Here is an 18,813-nt window from a genome sequence, read left to right as displayed (position 1 = left end):
GATGACAGAAGAAAAACCACAGAAGCATGTCTCAAAATTTAGCATTTAGTTCTAATAAGCTTTTAGTAAAATTGGCATACACAAGTTCTTCATTTAAAAAAATATAAAATATGAATGGTAAAATAAACATAAATGTCCTTTTGACACATAAAATTCTAAGTGATAAGACGATGGATGTAGATGTGTAGACAGCCCCGTTGAAGCAGAGGTGCTGCCCTGAGATCATGCGCATTTCGGGAACAGTCTGACGGAGGGGAGTAGCAGACCCTCTGCATCCAGCCCCATTCAGGCTGCACACGCCAGAGATGCGTGTGGGTCCACCGGGCTGTGCAGCCCTCACCAGTCACCAAGTGGGAGACTTTTGTATGTGTTCTATACCGATTATCTAATTTGCTGCATTATTTGCAGATCAAATGAAAACCCAAGAGAATTAGCTGAAAATTTATTATAAATAAATGAGTTTGTTAAGGGAGCTAGCTTCAAAATACATATGCAAAAATTAGTCAGTCACTTTCCTATATATTATCAGTAATAGCAAATGGAAAATCTGTTCTGGTCACTGTAATGACAAAAACATAAAATGTCTAGGAATAATCTTAGCAAGAAAGGTTCGATGTCTATAAAAGAAAAAAAAAACAATGTAACTCTACTGAATGACATAAAAATGGCTAAATAAGGAGGGACAGACACATCATGTTCTTGAATGAGAAAATTACTCCCCAAATTAATATGTAAATTTATTACACTCGTGATAAAATACCAATGGGAGTTTTAGAACCTAACAAAATAATCTTATAAACCGAATACTAGCCCGTGAATTCTGGAGAATAAGAAAAGAAGAATACAAGAGATGTGCGGTGCTGTATCAATTACCTTCTCCTGTGTACCAAACTATGCCAAACCCTGGTGGATTATTCTGCCACTTTCTGGCAGGTGGTTCTGCATGTGGCTGGGTCTGTGCACGAGGCATAAGCAGGGCTCGCCTGCATTTGGGTTTTGCCAGTGGTCGCTACAGACCTCTGCCGGCTCTTCCTTTATGAAGCTACCCTGGACTTTTCTTAGGGTGGCAGGAGACACTGCACAGACCCTTGTGCCCGTCCTGGGGGCTAAGGCAGAATTCATGGCCGGTCTCATGAACAAATCTCTCTAGGTTTGGTAGGAAAGCCAGAAACCATCAAGGAAAGGAAATGTCTGAAAAAATTAAAATTAAAAACTAATAGAAGCCTCTTCCCACCCAAATTTAAACAGTGAAACTGAAATGTAAGAATAAAACTGCAACATATATGATAAAGGGCTAATATCCTTAATATACAGGAAATCCCAATGAATTAATAAGAAAATCATAGCACCTCAGTACAAAGGAGGGCTAAGAATGTAAAACAGGAATTAAAAGGAGATAAGCAAAGGTCAAAACACAGGAAAAGATGTTTGCTTTATGGTCAGAGAGAAGCACATTTGAACAATTTCACCAGTCCCACCAGCAAAGACTGAATAATTGGCCTCCCCCCGTGTATGTGCAAGGGTGCTTGGGCATGCCCCCCTCCCTGTGTTGTTGAAGGGAGTCTGAAAACAGAGGTCAAACTGAAAATGTCCCTGCGGATGTTAAATGTGCGAACCCTTTAACTTAAGGACCTCTGGGAATGCACCCCAAGACATCCCTGGTATGGCATGATTAGGGTGTTCTCTGAAGTGCTGTTTGTAACAGTGGTAAAAATTCAACAGCGTAAATACCCTCCGACGGAGGTGGAGTTGGTGGCTGGGAGCTCGTGGCCCCCAACAGCATCAGGGCTGAAGCCAGGGTAGAGTCGTGAGAAGCTTTAAGTGCACCCAGGCCTGAGCACGACTTAATGTGGAAAATCTCCACTCTAGCAAGAAGCACACAAGCCAAGACGACCCCTTAGGGACAACCACTGAAATTAACGAGCCAAATGAAGGTCGGAGGCTGAAAACATACTGTTGTGCGTGCCTCTCAAACCCAACTCAGACTCATGATTTGGAACTGTTTTCTCTTGAGACGGGCACCCTCTTCGCTTGTTCATGGGAAGCATTGCCACCTGCAATTACCTTGTTCTGCGTGTGTGGCTCCCTCCAGGCCCATCCCGCGAGGACCAGCTGGGACCCACACAGTTTCTGGCCCCGTACACACACCCAGCAAAGCTGGTTGAGTGCATGAATGCGTATCGTGTGGTATGCGTGTGTACACTGCTGTCACTGTCCCTTCGCCATCAGTGGCGTCAGCCCTGCCAAGGAACCCTGTGGATTCCATCTCGCTACACGCCCTAACGCTCGAACAAACTAACATGTACGGAGGTGGAGTGAAGGCCAGAGGAGTGGATGCTGCCATTCCGGCTTCCTTCTCATCTGTGTGGACACCCGTCGTGGCATTCGGTCCAGGACGCTGCTCACAAGAGAAGCCCACAGACGTTGGAATGGGGCTGTTGGAAGACCAGGCTAATTCTCAGGAGGGTCAGGCAGAGCATGGAATACTTTATAATGAAGTTGCATCCGTTTCTTTACGTAAGACGGCACAAAACTAGTTAATGGAGTGTTAGCAAGAGAGTGAATGGACACCCTGCTTCAGTGCAGATAATTTGAAATGAGTACATTCATTATTTCTATGTAAATGACTATTTTTAAGTAGATTTAATATTCTCCTCCTTTCCTATTTACAGTACAAGAGCCTTTTTCCATAGATAATTGGAAAGAATAAATCTCAATTCAGTTCAAAGCCAAATTATTATAAATTCATAGTGAAATGACCTAATAAACATTTTCTTTTAGGCACTTATGGGAGACTAAAGATAAAATCAGCACACAGAGTCATTCACGAATGAGTAAATAAGTTAATAAGGGTTAGCCCTTCTAACAGGATGTATCGCTCGCGGTACCTGGTCTGCGAACAGAGGCAGAACTCGCGACTTGGCTATCGCCCCGAGGGAGGACACGCCGCACAAGGTCCGTGAGAGGCGAGACGGGCACCAGTGTCCAGAAAACACAGACAGCCAAGGGACATGACCATCTTATGAATTTAATGACGCACTAGGTAAACACAAGGAAAAGTCTTTGATGAGACCCCTACTCCATGCCAGGGTGATGGCATGCAGGCTGCGGGCGACATGGGGCCCTTGCTGTGTGGCTTGCACAGATAAATCCACTCCTCTGGCCTTCACTCCACCTCCGTACATGTTAGTTTGTTCGAGCGTTAGGGCGTGTAGCGAGATGGAATCCACAGGGTTCCTTGGCAGGGCTGACGCCACTGATTGATGCTCTCAAACGAGAACAAGGCCGGGGATGGAAGTGTGCCCGACGTGCGCCTCTCCGGAGCCCCCGGTGCAGGAACCAGCGCCCAGAGCGCCACGGAGGAGGGAGGGGACCAGGCCGCGGGCGCAGGGTGGATGGGCCCAGCAGCACTGGACCTCAGGACAGCCGGGGCCCCACGGTGTGGCTCTGGCTCCGTCTCTGCGCTGGTCATGTGGGGTCTGCTCCGTCTGCAAATGCACTGACGGGATTTATGCACTTTTCCGTGTGAACGTTAAACTTCAGGATTTACATGGAAAGCTTGGACATAATGGGGAACACGATGAAAATTCTGTATGGGAATTATTTCACACCTGTCATTCTGTATCAAGCTGTCACCGCAATCAAGGGGGCAGAACAAAGACCGTCCAGACATGCAGAGGCTCAAAAATGTGCCTCCCACACAGCTTTTCTTAAGAAACTACTGAAGGACACACCTCGACAGAATAACGGAATAAGCCAGACGGTGGCGGGGAGACAGTGTTCAAAACAGCAGCAGAGAAACTCCAGACCGCAGCTCCCAGCAGCAGGGTGGACGTCCCCGCAGGGCAGGCAGGCCTCAGAAAGGAAACAGAAACCATCCACAGTTTGATGTGTTTGAGCATTTGGAAAAAATACACCATGATTCATAATAGCAAGCAATGAAGCAATTTTAGAATAAGGCCATAAAACCTCAGGAAAAACAAGACATTTTATGAAGGGGAAAAAATGTAATTGTAGACCACCACCCAGGCCAGGAGTGAACCTTAATAATTACTGATTTTACCCCAAAATGTGGCAGGACTATTTTTGGAGGAAAGGGGTCATGGATGTGAAGATGGTGAGGTGAGGTGAGGGTAGGTATAAGAAAACCAAATCCTCAACACACAAAGTCAGCAGAAATGTATGAATTTAATATACCTGTAAATAGCCAGAGAAGCATATCATTTACAAGTACAGAAATATCTGTCAGAATAACCAATTAAAATTGAAAATTATTGCTTCTGGGAGATAAGAGTTGGGGTGAGAGTATTCTTTTTTTCCTATAAGCCTTTTAGTATTAATTGAGTTTGTGGGGTTTTTTTAAGATTTTATTTGACAGAGAGAGCACAAGCAGGGGGAGGGGCAGAGGCAGAGGGAGAAGCAGGCTCCCCACTGAGCAGGGAGCCCGATGCGGGGCTCAATCCCAGGACCCTGGGACCATGACCTGAGCCGAAGGCAGACGCTTAACCGACTGAGCCACCAAGGTGCCCCTAGTCGAGTTTGGTTTTTTTTTTAATTATATGCATGTCTTGGTTTTCTAAAACAAAAATTTAAATTAAAAACATGTTCAATCAACAAAACTCACTCAAGAAGATGTGAATAATCCACGGATGCCTGGGTGGCTCAGTCAGTTGAGCCTCCAACTCTTGATTTCTCCTGAGGTCATGATCTCAGGGTTGTCAGATGGAGCCCTATGTCCGGCTACACACTCAACGAGGAGTCTGCTTGAGATTCTTCCTCTCCCTCTCCCTCAACTCATCACCCCTCTCTCAAAAGGAAAAAAAAAAGTGGATAACCTGAATAATCCTATGCTAACTACAGAAATTTAATGCATAGTTTAAAACCTTTCAAAAAGAAAACTCCAGCCTCAGGTGGTTACACTGGTGAATTCTACCAAAAATTTAAGGAAAATATAATATCAATTCTGCATAATATTTTCCAGAAACTACAAGAGGAAGGGAGCACTTCCCAACTTGCTCTATGAGACCAATACTGTCCTGGTACCAAGCCAGACAAAGACATTACAAGAAAAGAAAAAACCCAAGCCAACATCTCATGAACATAGAGGCAAAACTCCTCAACAAATATTCCTAATCAAGTACTGTAGTATATAAAAAGGATAACACATCATGACCAGGATGAGCTTTCCCAGGAAAGCAATCCTGGCTCAACATTTGAAAACTGATCAGCATAATTTATAATATTAACACACTGAAGAACAGGGGTGCCTGGGTGGCTCAGTTGGTAAAGCATCTGCCTTCAGCTCAGGTCATGATCTCAGGGTCCTTGGATTGAGCCCCGAGTCAGGCTCCCTGCTCAGTGGGCAGTCTGCTTCTCCCCCTCCCTCTGCCACTCCCCCCTGTTTGTGCTCTCTCTCTCTCTCAAATAAACAAACTCTTAAAAAAAACCACAGACACTGAAGAAGAAAAGCCATCTGGTCATCTCAATAGATGTAGAAAAAGCACTTGACAAAACTAAACATCCATTCATGATTAAAATAAAAACTTTCAACAGTCTAGAAATAGAAGGGAATTTCCTGAACCCGATAGAGAACATCTATTTTAAAGACTTACAGCTGATGACATATGTAATAATGAAAGATGAAAGACTGAATGCTCCCCCCAAGATTGGGAACAACGCCTATGAGTCTTGAACTAGAAGTCCTAGCCAGTGCAACGAAGTAGGAAAAAGAAATAACAGGCATATGATTGGAAAGAAAGAAAAGTGTATATATTTTTTAAATGCCCAAAAAGCCATGAAAAAGCTTGTAAAACAAATGAGTGAGTGCATGCACATACTATCCAGCAATCCACTCTAGGTCTTTCCCCAGAGAAATGAAAGCGTATGTCTGTTCGTAGATCTGCACATGAAAGTGTATATGGCTCATTTGAAACAGCCCCAGACTGGAAACCACACAATGTCCACAAACAGATCCATGCAGTGCGCTAATCAGAGATGAAGGACAAACCACTGATACCGGAAACAACATGAGGGAGTCTCAGATTATACTAAGAGCCAGACGCAGTATCATTCCATCTGTGAGATGTTCTGGAAGAGACAAAAGAGGCCAGTGGGTGCTGGGGTTGGGGTGGGGACCATCTGGCTTATAAGGAGGTGCACAGAGATGTGGGGACCGTGGTGGTGGTGGTCACAGGGCTGGACACCGGTGCAGTAAGAGTGCACATTCTCCCTCTGTAGTCTGTGGGCCTGTGTCCATATTTCTTGAGAACCCATTCCCCAGACTGGAATTTCCAGGTCGAGTGTACACACACTTGAAGGCTTTTAAAATATACTTGTGAGAATGTGTACACATTTATACTCTGCCCAGTGACCCGGGCTCTGCCTGGAACCACTCAGGGCCTCCAGATCCTTGGCCTGGTGGAGAGGGGGTTAAATTTGTAGAGCTACTTAGGGGAACGGCTCAGCAATTCCTGATCAACATGAAAATGTTCCTGTCTGACAAACCAGTAATTCCATTCCCGGGAAAGTCCTAGACAAGCTCTAACACACGTATGTGCAGAATATTCCTAGCAGGTTTGCTTGGTTGTTTCTTGTTTTTGTTTTTGTTTTTGGTAGTAGTGACGATAACATTTACATGAGGTTTAAAGGCATGTTCCAAATCCGGTATTCGGCTTAGCAGTGGTGGATACACGGGGCACCCCATGTCCTCACATGCGTGTCTGCAATTAGCTCAGATGTAACACGTTAGCGGAGCCTGCTTCCTTCGAGCAGCTGGTCTTTGGTTCTTGAGCCACAAGTAATTGAAGGATGCCTGGTTCCTCTTCCAGGAACAAAACAGAGAGGACGGACCCACAGCCCAACAGCTCAGGCACCTGCTGGGGTAACTTCCTTCCCTGCCCACCTGAAGTCAACACCCAGGCCCCGGGTGGTCACTGTGGAAGGGCACACGTGTCTTGTGGCCTTTCCCCAAGAAGGGAGGTTTGTCCCTGGGACCTTGTGGGAGGCCCGGGGAGGAGCCCAGCGAGGGTACCATAGCTCTCTGGAGGAGAGATCGCAATGAGGGCAGTGTCTGTGCTCCTGGAAGGTGGGAAAAGAAGGCTCTTCAGAGCTCAGGGAGCCGGGGCCCTTCCATCCTGTCAGAACCTATCGCTTCACTTCAGCCTCTGCTGTTTGCAGGCCGTGTGCTGACTCGGCTCCCCCTCCCCATCCACTCCAGCCCCACAGCTGTGCCTTCCAACCTGCTGTCCCGGGGCTCGCTCTTCCCTTCCCTGGGCCCATCCCCACTTCAGTGGACCCCCTTCCAGCTGGGCCTCACCAGCTTAGGAGAGCCTTTGCTGGAACCTTCCCCAGCACCCCCCGTCCCTACCTAATGCCCCCCAGGCTTCCTGGTGGTGGGTCCAGGGCTTCTGCCAGCCCTCGGCCATGACCTCTGGCCCTGGCCTCACGTTGCTCTGGGCCTCGAGGCCAGGTCTCCTCTGCAGTTTGCTCTGCCGGCCCTCAGCTCCCTGCTCAGCCTGAATGCTACCTGCTGCACCTGTCCAAGTTCTCACCCGGGGCCAGTCCTGGCACCTGCGGCCTGCCCCAGCCCTGGCCCTGCTGAGTGCAGCCTCAACCTGCAGCTCCCTGGCCATGTGTGCGGGAACGTCCCCTGTGCGCTGCCCCACCCTAATGCTTCCATCTCCAAACCCCAGCCTTCCCACGCTTGCCCTTCTCTTCCACTGCTTCAGGACTGCGCCCTCGCCTCCCTACCCGGCCTCCTGCCTCCAGTCTCACCTACACAGCTGACCTCCATCCACAGGAGCCATCCAAGGCTGTGCTCCACGGCGCCCAGACATCCTCCCCTTTAACGCCTGTGTCCCAGGACCTCTGCCCACCTGCAGGGGACCCTCCTTCCCGATGCACCACAGCTTGACCCTTGTACCCCTGACCACTGTCCCTCTTGGTGTCCCCCAGCCCCACGGCACCGCCCAGCGTGTGGAGCCAGAGGGAACCCATGGAGGCTTTCCTTATATTCAGTACTTGCATCTGGAGCTGCGGGGCCCAAGACAGGGCGGGGCCGGGGCTCCAGCTCCCAGGATTCCCTTTATTATTACTTAGTATTTCCTTCACAGAGTTGAGAAGTGCTTGTGGTTCCTGAAGAGGTTCTGGAGCCCCAGGCCTGGGCTCTGGGGGATTTGTGCATTTTAGTGGCGCTCGGGCACAATGTTTCCCCCTCGCAGCTGCTGACAAAAGCACCCTCCCTTTACCCTCACAGGAACACATGGGGAACGTGGGGGCTGGCGGTGAAAGGGCCCTCACCCCCCACTGGGGCCCTACCAGCACGGGCGCTGCCCAGACCCATCTCAGAGCTGGGGTCCACTTTTTGTCCCTCCACAAGTGTCTGTACCAGAGTCCCTGTGTCCTCCGCCGGGACCAGAGCCCTCTTTCCTTGCCCCTGAGAGGAGACATGCAGAAGCTGTTGGCCGGACACCCCCTCCCATCCCCGAAGGCCAGTCCCCAAACAGGAGCCCACAGTGACCACGACCAGGAGACAGATGGTGCTTTGCAGCCCTGAGCAAAGAGGCGGAGTTTAAAAGGCATGGGCTTAGGAAGAGCAGGGTCCGGGGACTCCAGCCCCACTGGTGCCGGCTGGGGCAGCTGCAGCTTGCATCCCTGAGCCACTCAGCGAGGCCCGCGCACGGACAACCCACTTATACCCATACGGGGCACCTGCAGCTTGTGGGCTGGTTCACGCGAGCCTCCAATGAGCGCAACAATACCAGCCAACACCAGACAATGAGTGAATAGAAGAGGGAGGCCCTTCAAAACTGGGTGAGCCAGGCTGAGCGTAGAACTGTTTCTGTCCCAATTTTGACCAAACAGGCCAGATGTGTCAGATTATGAAAAATCGGGGTCTGTTTTCTGGGTTGAAAGTTGCAGAAATAGCTCCTTCCAATTAACCTCCGTGGCTGGTCCTTAAGGAGAGGGCGGCTGGGGGCAGGGCTCTGGTGGGCTCCAAGCTCGTCTCATCTTGAACATCCAGGGTCAGCCTGGCTCCAGGTGAGCATACTGGGGTCACTGCTCATGCACGGGGTTGGGGGGACAGCCATCCCCAGAGGGGCCCAGGGTCTCCATCTCTTCTCCTTCTGGACACAGTGGTCAAGCCTGCCCAGATGGGGACTCAGCTGCCCTTGGCCAAGATGATGGGAGCTGGGCCACGGTCAGCCTGAAAACAGGGTGTCATGTGAGGTGTTGCTGGGCCTGTGTGACACCCCATATGCTGCGGTCACCAGACTCTGGAGCGGGCAAGGGAGGCCAGGCCGTGATGCCTCCACCTCCCAGACCTGGCGCTGTGCCGGCCCTCATCCTCCTCCTCTCCCCAGCCCTGACCATCCTCTTGCCGGGCATCTCCCAACGTCGGCCCCCTGGGTCCCAGCCGTCTCTTTATTGAAAACTTGTCAGTTGGGGTTTTCTACCTGAATCCCATTTGCCCGCTTGTTACACCTAATGCAGAGGCAGGTCTCAAGGCTCTCTGTCCAGCACGGGTGCCCAGGTGCTCAGGAGTCCACAGGGTGTCAGGCACGAGGCTGGGGGAGTCCTGAAACCTCCCTGAGCCTGACTTAGCTTAAACCAGATTCGATACGGGGGTGTGATGAGGTCGGACCCCACCCGCAGGGGTGAAGGGGCAGTAAGTCCCTCAGGCTCGCCGGCCCCTTAAGGTCCAGGAGGGGATGCCCATAACAGAGAGCTGGGACGGAAGCCCTACCCCAGGCCTGGACAACCTGGGGGCAGGGTGGCTCCTGAAGCGACGAGCCCCAGGGCTGTGAGCTCCAGGTGGCATGGATGCTGCCCTGGGGATACCTGACAGATCACACAGGGCAAGCAGACTGGGGCCGCACTCAGCCCAGAAGCTGAGAACGTGCTGAGTTCTGCACCTCAGGGCTCCTAGGATACAAGGCCTAAGGAAAGCAGTGAGAGCTGGCCCTGGTCCCAAGGAACCTTCCAGAAGGGTGAGTGGCAGACGTCCTCCCTGGGCCTCTGCCCCTAATTGCTGTTCTCCCTGGCCGTGGACTGTCCTCCTGCCAGGCCTCGCCCCTCAGGTGCCCTCCCGCTAGAGTCTGTGACTCACCAGGTGCCCCAGGGTGAGCAGAGTCAGCCTGCCCTCACAGTACCCTCCTCAAGGGAGGGAGAGTAGCCAGCGCCCCAGCCCGCGAAGAGCCGAGTGGGTGATGTCCCCACCTCGCCAGTGTTCCACAGGGAACCTGGATCTGGAGGGCCGAGGATGGCAGGTGGGAGCTGGTGGGGAGGCCAGGGCACCCCAAGGGCACGGGTGAAGCAGGAGCCCCAGAACGCTCCACACACAGGAACTCCTAATCCTTAGGAGACCCAGAGCCAGCTCTGGGACAAGGGACAGAGGTGCAGGGGTCAACACAGAGCCATAGACTGGACATGCTTGGGACCCCAGGCCATGCCGCAGACCTGTCCACAGAGTCTGGGCCCCTCTGGTCAGGCTGCAGCCCCTACCTGTCTGTGAATCAAGGGCCGCAGAGATGCCACTGGAATTTCAGTCACACCATCAGGACTTGTGATGAGCTAGCTGTCCACTCCCAAGCCAGGACGGGCCAGGTGACTCCTGGAAAGCCTCTGGACTGGCTAAAACACTGCTGACCCTGGGATGAAGAGGCCTCTTGGGAAGACAGGCCACTGAAGACTCTGGACCAGTCACCTGCACACCCCTTCATCTGGGCTGAGGCACCACTGCCTTTGTTTGGGAACAGACCTGCCAAGTTGTGTTCAGAGGATCTGAACCTAAGCTATGCATAAGCCCATGGAGGTAAGAAGAAGCTCCTGCCCATTATTTCCAGGCACAAAACGGGTGATGATTAATGAGGCAGCCAAGGTACTGGGCTCTGACAGCTCGTTAAAGGAGAGGCTGAGCTCTGCTGGATACACACACATCACCAGGAGCAACGAGCCACTGGCGGGCAGTGCACATCGGAGACAGGTCTGCAGGAGCTCCGTTCGCCCTGGGTTCCTGAAGACCCGTGATACGTCAGCGCCTGGATATGCAAGACAGGACTTGGGGAGAAGTCCTGTGGATCCCGCTCACCGCTGCGCCCTCAGAGTGCCAAGTTCAATGCTATGACAGATGTTTGCGGTGAGTGAGAACGGACCACAGGTCCCCCAGCTGAAGCATCAGGCAGGTCCTTGAGCTGCTGTCTGTGGGGGATGGAGACTCAGCACTGCTGGCCCTGCCCTGGAGAGGGCTCGGGAGCTGGGCAGGCATGAGGTCCTGTCCCCACGTGCTTAGAGGGACATGAGCCAGAGGGGGACAGTGGAAGGCCCCCAGGTCTTCTCCCCTCCAGTGTGAGGTGGGTCCGTGAGAGCACGCTGGTGTCCGCTGAGTCTGGTGAGTCCTCTCCAGCCCCCAGGGGCTTCAAGCTAGGTGGGAGCTCGGGGTCAAAGGTGAGGCGGGGCCAGACCAGGACCCGCCAGCAGCTGGGCACTTGGAGAGGTCTGCACGTTCTACCTTCTGTTCCATCAGCAGGTGTCCCCAAATGCCCCTGCACTGGGATTCCCAGCAGGGCCTTGGACTCACTTTCCACACCCAGCCGGCCACACTCTCAGATGTGCCTAGACATTACGTGTTCTTTTAAAATAGCTTTACTGATACATAATTCACATACCATACAATTTGCCCATTTAGAGGGAACAATTCAATGGTTTTTAGCATATTTACAGGGCTGTGCAACCATCAGGTTTCCATCACCCCAAGAGAGACCTGTGCCTTTCGCACACACACCCACCCCCCCCATCGCTGGCCCTGCCGCCCACCCCCCAGGCCTGCGCAAGCACAATCTACTTGGTCTTTGCACATTTCCTCGTTCTGGACTCCAGTGAGAACAGGCTCATGTGGCACGCCCCCTGTGGCTGGCATCCTTCACTTCACTTCCCAAATCAGTACTTTCTTCCTTTTTATGGCCTGATGAGATCCCACTGTATGGATTTACCAAATTGTATTTATCCATTAATCTGTTAGTGGACACTTGGGTTGTTTCCACCTTTTTTCGTATGCATAATGCATAGTGAGCGCTCCTGAGCAAGTGTTTGTGTGGGCATGTGTTCCCTTCTCTCGGTACAGACCCGAGAGTGGAGGCCCTGGGTCGTGTGGTGATACCATGTCTAGCTGTCTGAGGAGCTGCCAGGCTCTCTTCCCGAGTGGCCGGAAGATCTCAGGCCCACCATCTGCAGGCGAGGGTCCCACTTCCTCGTGGGAGGAACCTCCCAAGGCTTGCTGTGTTTTCACTCCAGCTATCCTGGGGTGAGTGGGAAACGCTATCTCTGGGTGGTTTAGATTTGCATCTCCCTGATGATTAATGACGTGCAGCATCATTCCATGGGTTTCTTGGCTATTTGTATATCTTTTTTAGAGAACTGTCTACTCCTTGCCCATCTTTTAATGGGGTTTTTAATTGTTGAGTTGTAGGAATTCTTTATATATTCTAGATACAAGTCCCTTATCAGATATATGATTTGAAAATATTTTCTCCCATCCTGCAGATTGTCTTTTACTTTCCAGATGGTGTCTGTATTAGTTTGCTAGAGCTCCCACAAGAAAGGGCCACAGACTGCGTGGCCTGAAAGAGAAATTTATTTTCTCAGGGTTGGTTTCTCCCGAGGCCTCTGTCTGGGTATCGACGCTCTTTCCCTCGTGTCCTCTGTGTGTGTCTGTGTCCTGAGACACCAGTCGCGTTGGATTAGAGCCACCCTCACGACCTCATTGTCCCTTCGTCACCTCTTTAAAGACCCTATGACCAAATACAGTCCCCTTCTAAGTGTTGTGGGTTAGGGCTTGAACATACGGATTTTGAAGAGAAACAACTCAGACCCTACAGTGTCCTTTGAAGCACAGAAGTTTTAAATCGTGATTGAATTTATCTATCTTATCTTGCTTGCTCATGTTTTTGGTGTCATCTGTAAGAATGTTTTGCCAAATCCAAGGTCATCAAGATTCTGGGATCACTGCTTCCAGCCTGAAGAGCTTCCTTTGGAATTTTTTGCAGGGCAGCTATACTGGAAACAAATTCTTTCAGATTTTGTTTATCTGGGAAAGTATTTCACCTTCATGCTGGAATGATGGCTTTGCTGGAGACAGGATTCTTGATAGACATTTTTTCTGGTGGTTTGAGTATGTGCCCCCAGGGCATTCTGGCCTGCGCTGTTTCTGCTCGGGGTTACTTCTTGAGCGACGCCTGGCCTGTGGCATTCGGACCGTTCCCCGCCACCATGCACCTGTCAGTCTGCATTTATCCTGCTTGGAGGGCACGGCGCTCCCGGGATGTGCAGGTTGTTGTGCGTCAGCAGATTTGGTGAGTTTTCAGCCATTATCTCTTCGAACATGCTTTTCCTCCTCCCTCTCACCTTTCCTCAGGCACTGCATTTCACAAACATGCCCCACATTCTGCTCAGACTCTGCTGGCCTCCCTTCCTCTCTTCTCGGCATGATCAGTCTATCGTCTAGTTCATCAGCTCCTTCTCCTGGCGGCTCACATCCACTGTGGAGCTGGCTCCTCCAGTGAATTTGTTATTGTTGACTTTTCAACTCCAGAAGGTCCATTTGGTCATTTTAAAACTTCTCTCTTTATCAATAATCTCCATTTGATACAATGGCCTGCCATCACATTTTCCATTTCTTTGATCTTCCTTTGGTCTGTGAACACATTTATAATGGTGCTTTTCAAAACTCTGATATCTGGTCCTCTCAAATGTCGTTTCTGTTGCCTGATTTTTTTCTGATGTATGGATCAAACGTTACTGTTTCTTTGCCTGCTCCAGGATTTTTTATTGGAAACTGGACATTTTAGATAATATAGCAACCCTGGATGATGTCCCCTCTTTTTTCAGGGCTTGCTACTGTTATCTGTTTTAGTGATTGGCTGGATCATTGTGGTGTAGTGTATTCTTGTTCCTCCACACGCATACACACACACACACACACATACACGCACACACATACACAGATACATTCATGCATGCACACGCATGTGTGTGCCCAGATACATGCATGCACAGATACATTCCTCACCTATATGCACACACAGAGATCATACCTATGTGCATGCGCACCCAGATACATACATGCACACATACACGCAGAGATACACATATGTGCACATACACACACACATACACACACGGTGTTTAGCCCCTGATGCTGCCCCGCAGGGAGGCACAGCTTGGGTACGCCCATAATCACCCTGGAATGAACTCTCTTTCCATGAATCTCCTCCCGTTTTCCTTCACTACAACCTCCAGGGTTCTTGAGAACAGCTTAGGGTTGAACTTCCCTGTACTGTTACACATGAAGTCAGTTCATTTGGCAAGAAATGAGGAGCTGTTCTAGGAGCCTGCTTCCCCCTGCCCCTCCCCAGGCAAAACCTCTGCACCAGGGCTCTGGAGTTGGGGATGGTGACAGTGCCTGACTTCTTTGGTGATTCCCCATTCTCTGAGCTGAGTTGGGGGGGGATGGAGGGCGGAGCAGCAGGCTGAGGTCGTCTGGCTTGCCTCCCCCGTGAGAGCCAGGGGCAAGGGTTAGGGGTTTTCTGAGCAGCATGAGGTAGAGCCTCCACCCCACAGCAGGAGTGGGGACTGGGCAGAAGAAGGTGCCCCCTTCTCAACCGCACTGTCCGGGGGGAGCTGGGGGCAGGGAGGCCTGTGTTCTGGAGTGGAGTCTCCTCGCTGAGCTGGGCTGGGGATGGGGAGGGTATTTCTCTCGCCTTTTTAAATGAAGTTTTGTAGATTTTCTTGGATATATGTTCCGTTTGCTGTTTGCCCTTAGGCCTGTTTCCAGAGGCTTTAATGGTTGTTTTTAATGATTTTCACCAGTTGTGCTGGGGACCCCGTCAGCTGAGCTCCTTGGCTCCCGGGCAGGAAACCTAGCCTCTGGTGGGATCTTTTTGCAGGGAAACCGGGCCCCCAGCAGTCGTGCACGGGCAAGGGTTGGGGTGGGTCGGGAAGGGCAGCCCGAGCGTGACCCGCCCCCTCTGCTCCGCAGGGCGAGTGCTCCCCCAAGTGCCGCAGCCTCTTCGTGCTGGAGACGGTGTGCGTGGCCTGGTTCTCCTTCGAGTTCCTGCTGCGCTCGCTGCAGGCCGAGAGCAAGTGCGCCTTCCTGCGGACACCGCTCAACATCATCGACATCCTGGCCATCCTGCCCTTCTACGTGTCGCTGCTCGTGGGGCTGGCGGCTGGGGGCGCGGGCGCGGGCGCGGGCGGCGCGGCGCTGCTGGAGCGCGCGGGGCTGGCGCTGCGGCTGCTGCGGGCGCTGCGCGTGCTCTACGTGATGCGCCTGGCGCGCCACTCTCTCGGGCTGCGCTCGCTCGGCCTGACGGTGCGCCGCTGCGCGCGCGAGCTCGGCCTGCTGCTGCTCTTCCTGTGCGTGGCCATGGCGCTCTTCGCCCCGCTGGTGCACCTGGCCGAGCGCGAGCTGGGCGCGCGCCGCGACTTCTCCAGCGTGCCCGCCAGCTACTGGTGGGCCGTCATTTCCATGACCACCGTGGGTTACGGCGACATGGTGCCGCGCAGCCTGCCCGGGCAGGTGGTGGCGCTGAGCAGCATCCTCAGCGGCATCCTGCTCATGGCCTTCCCGGCCACGTCCATCTTCCACACCTTCTCGCGCTCCTACTCCGAGCTCAAGGCGCAGCAGCGGCGCGCCGCCAGCCCAGAGCCAGCCCTGCGCGAGGACAGCTCGCGCTCGGCCACGGCCACCGAGGACAGCCCACAGGGGCCTGTGGGCGCCGGCCAAGCCGGGGTCCCTTTTCCCGGGGATGGCCACGACCGTCGCCGGGCCCAAGAGGCCGCTCCTCGCGAGCTTCTTCAGGAATAGAAGCACGGTCCTCACCTCCCGCAGGCGACGTCGCGGGCCGGGCTCCCTCCCGGTACCCACGGCATGTCCCTCCAGCCAGCGCAGCCCGGACCGCAGCCTGACTGGGAGGTGGCAGTGGAAAGCGCCCCTGTGCTTCCAATCATTCCTGTCCCCTTTCCTCCGCACTTCCCTTTGGAGTTTGGACTCCCTAGCCCAGAAATTCCAAGCCTGTAGCAAATGCCACGAGGCCACACGTGTCCACGGGCCGCATCCTCCCGCTTCCCTGCTCTTCGGCCAGCGTAGTTCCTGGAGCGGCTGTGGGCGGTGGGGAGGCTGGGGGGCTCCTGCTTCTGCAGCTCACCCACAGTGGGCGGCGCCCCATCAGGAGGGAGGCTTCTCTGCGCATTCCTGACAAGTGACGGAAGTGTGACATTAACACAGCCACCCAGTTCCTCTGGGGAGGGGGGCGGGTCCCAGCCCTGACCTCTGACCTCCCTCCCCCGCACTAGCTCCATGGGGGTCTTCGTGGCCCCCTGAAGTCGTCTGGCTTGCCTCCCCCGTGAGAGCCAGGGGCAAGGGTGAATTCGCCCCTGAAAATGCCTCTGCAAAGCTCAAGGTGTGCATGTTTCCCTGCGCTCTCTGCTGGCCTTGGACACCTTTACCCTCTGGGTTCTCCAAGAGGAGGTGGGGGAAGGGGCCCTGGTGTGCAGCTGCTGGGAGCCTGTCTTCACCAAGGCATGAAGGAATGGGACTTTACAAATCACGTTACTCTGTCCCTTTTCATTTTAATGAGCGGAGCCATGACACTGCAGACGCTGCTGCCCCAGGGCCCGCAGGAGGCGCACCTGGACCACCCCAGAGAGCCCCCCAGACACCTGGCACCCCCCGCCCCCCGCTGCCATCCATCACGGCTTTTGGCAGGGCCCCTGGCGCGAGGCCAGAGCCGGGAGAGGCTGGGGTGGGGGCTAGGGTGGGGCCCTTGCTCAGAGGACATTTCCTAGGATGCTACTGCTACCAATAAACAGCGTGCCTCTCCTGCCTCTCCACCGAGTTCCTCGGGGCAGCACCAGCGTCCTCACCAGGCACAGGGGCGTCCAGGCCAAGGAGGAGTTTCCAGCGCTCACGGGGAGCCGGTATGTGTAGACAGTGGGGCACCGCTACCTGGACAAAGCCCTTGCACGCAAAGCCCAGTTGTACCCCTCCAAGTCCCACAGCAGAGCCGGGGTCCCAAATCTGCAACCGCACTGCACCCCGCAGGGCAGGGCTAGGTGTTCTCAGGGAACCAGGCTGCAAAGAACCCAGGGCTGAAGCTGTCAGGATTTACACAATGAGCCCCAGTTCTGCAGGGGTGGGGCAGGCTGGACTGCCTTGACAACAGACTCGGTTTCCCTCTTCCTCCTCCTCACACCCAGCCACAATTTGCATGCACAGAAGTACCTGGGTTCCAGCTCCTGGGTCAGGGTCAAGTGGACAAGGGCAGTGGGGTGCAGGGAAGCTGAAATAATGGTCTTACCAGCAACCAAGAAAACATTCTGGGATCAGAATGAGCTGAGTGTCCCCAAACCACAGGGAGGCGAAGACTCTCCCACGTCTGACCTTGCACGGCTGCTCGAACCAGCTCTCTGAGGCAGAAAGGGTCCCCTTGTATCAGACAGAGACATGGTCATTCCACCATGGACCAGGCCAGATTCAGCACCTGGCCTGGCATGCTCCACTTGCAGCTTCTCCCTACAGGGCCCTGGTTCCTGCACCACCTGGGGCTGGGTCCCCCTCTCCTTCCCTCCTGGGCCCACATACCTCAAGCCAGGGCCAGCAGAGGTCTGCCAGGAGAAAGGACAGGGGAACTGGGGACTAGGGGACCCACCTGAGTGCTGGCTCTGGGCAGACTGGACCCTAAGGTTTAGCCCTGCCTCCTCCTGATTGCCACATCCGCTGACACCCCCACAGGGCGGGGCCTGGGGACGTAGAAACACACCAAGGGTGACTGCGCTTGCTCAGGAGCGGGTGACACAGCTGCTGCTGGTCCCAGGGGATTCCCACCCATGGAGGCCACACTCAGGGCATCTACTACCCTCTGCTCATCGGGCACGGCTGATGACGCCAGGGGCAAACTGCTTTCTCCTGTGCAGTGGGGCTCGCTGACCATCACCATGAAGACCTCCAGAAATAACCCAAGTTGTCCCTCCAAGGTCAGTGGTAGAGGATGACCTGAGGGATCTGGCCCCTACCCCCTCCTGACTATGGGCTGCAGCGGTTCTACCCGGGACCCCTCGAAGACCAAGAGAGCCCTTGAAGCACCAGAGGTCATGGGGAGGAGGGGGACCTGTCAACCGTCTGAGAAGTGGGGTGTGCAGTGGGAGGGAAGCCACACATCTCCCACCGAGCAAGGAGACCAGCCAGCCCTGAGCTTTCCTGTCCCTTCTCTGGTGCCTACCCCGCCCACCCTCAGCCTCCGTAGCTGCCCCCTGCACACAGGCCATGGTCCCTCGTGCGGGACTCTGGGCAGGCCCCCGCTGGCCGTGGCCTCCATGTTCCCGTCTGGGTCAGGGGACCAGGAACTCACCAAGGTCCCCACAACCTGCTGCCTCACACACTGACAAAATCTACTGAACGCACCTACTGTGGGACAGAATCGTGGGATTCTTATGTGTGATGCTGACATCACTGAGTCTGCTTAAAATGCACAAAGGCAGTGCAGGGAGGGCAGGAGACAGCCTTACAAACCCCAATTGTGCTGAGAGCTCTGTTCTGGCTCCGGAAGGATCACTGACTTGGGACGTAGGCTCTAATACCAGGTTATGATCACTCTCAGCCAGCCCAAGGCCTCTGGTTACCTGAAACCATTGTGAGCACTGGGGGGTGGGGTATGATTTGGGTCTGTGACATTCCAGGAAGCACCGGACACCCCTTGCCCTCAGGGCCACTTTCTGAGCATGCAACCACCCTCAGACTGACCGCGCACCCCCTGCCCT

The 18,813-nt window shown here is 53.6% G+C and overlaps 1 protein-coding gene across 1 annotated transcript in view; it reads left to right on the top strand.

Moving 5' to 3' along the window:
- Window positions 1–17,166, top strand: part of KCNG2 (potassium voltage-gated channel modifier subfamily G member 2) — a gene marked incomplete at its 5' end in the record, with an annotated part of 30,546 nt that extends 13,380 nt beyond the window's left edge. Inside the window, one exon of the mRNA XM_028095629.2 lies at window positions 15,035–17,166. Within this exon, the coding sequence (XP_027951430.2) occupies window positions 15,035–15,862 (828 nt within the window). The remainder of the gene's footprint in view (window positions 1–15,034) is intronic.
- Between the last annotated feature and the right edge of the window lie 1,647 nt (window positions 17,167–18,813).

This window comes from Eumetopias jubatus, unplaced genomic scaffold (assembly GCF_037043125.1).
Source record: "Eumetopias jubatus isolate StellerSeaLion01/CBP00866 unplaced genomic scaffold, mEumJub1_p1.0 scaffold_16, whole genome shotgun sequence".
Lineage (NCBI taxonomy): Eukaryota > Metazoa > Chordata > Mammalia > Carnivora > Otariidae > Eumetopias > Eumetopias jubatus.
This window is presented reverse-complemented; position numbering and strand designations above follow the sequence as displayed.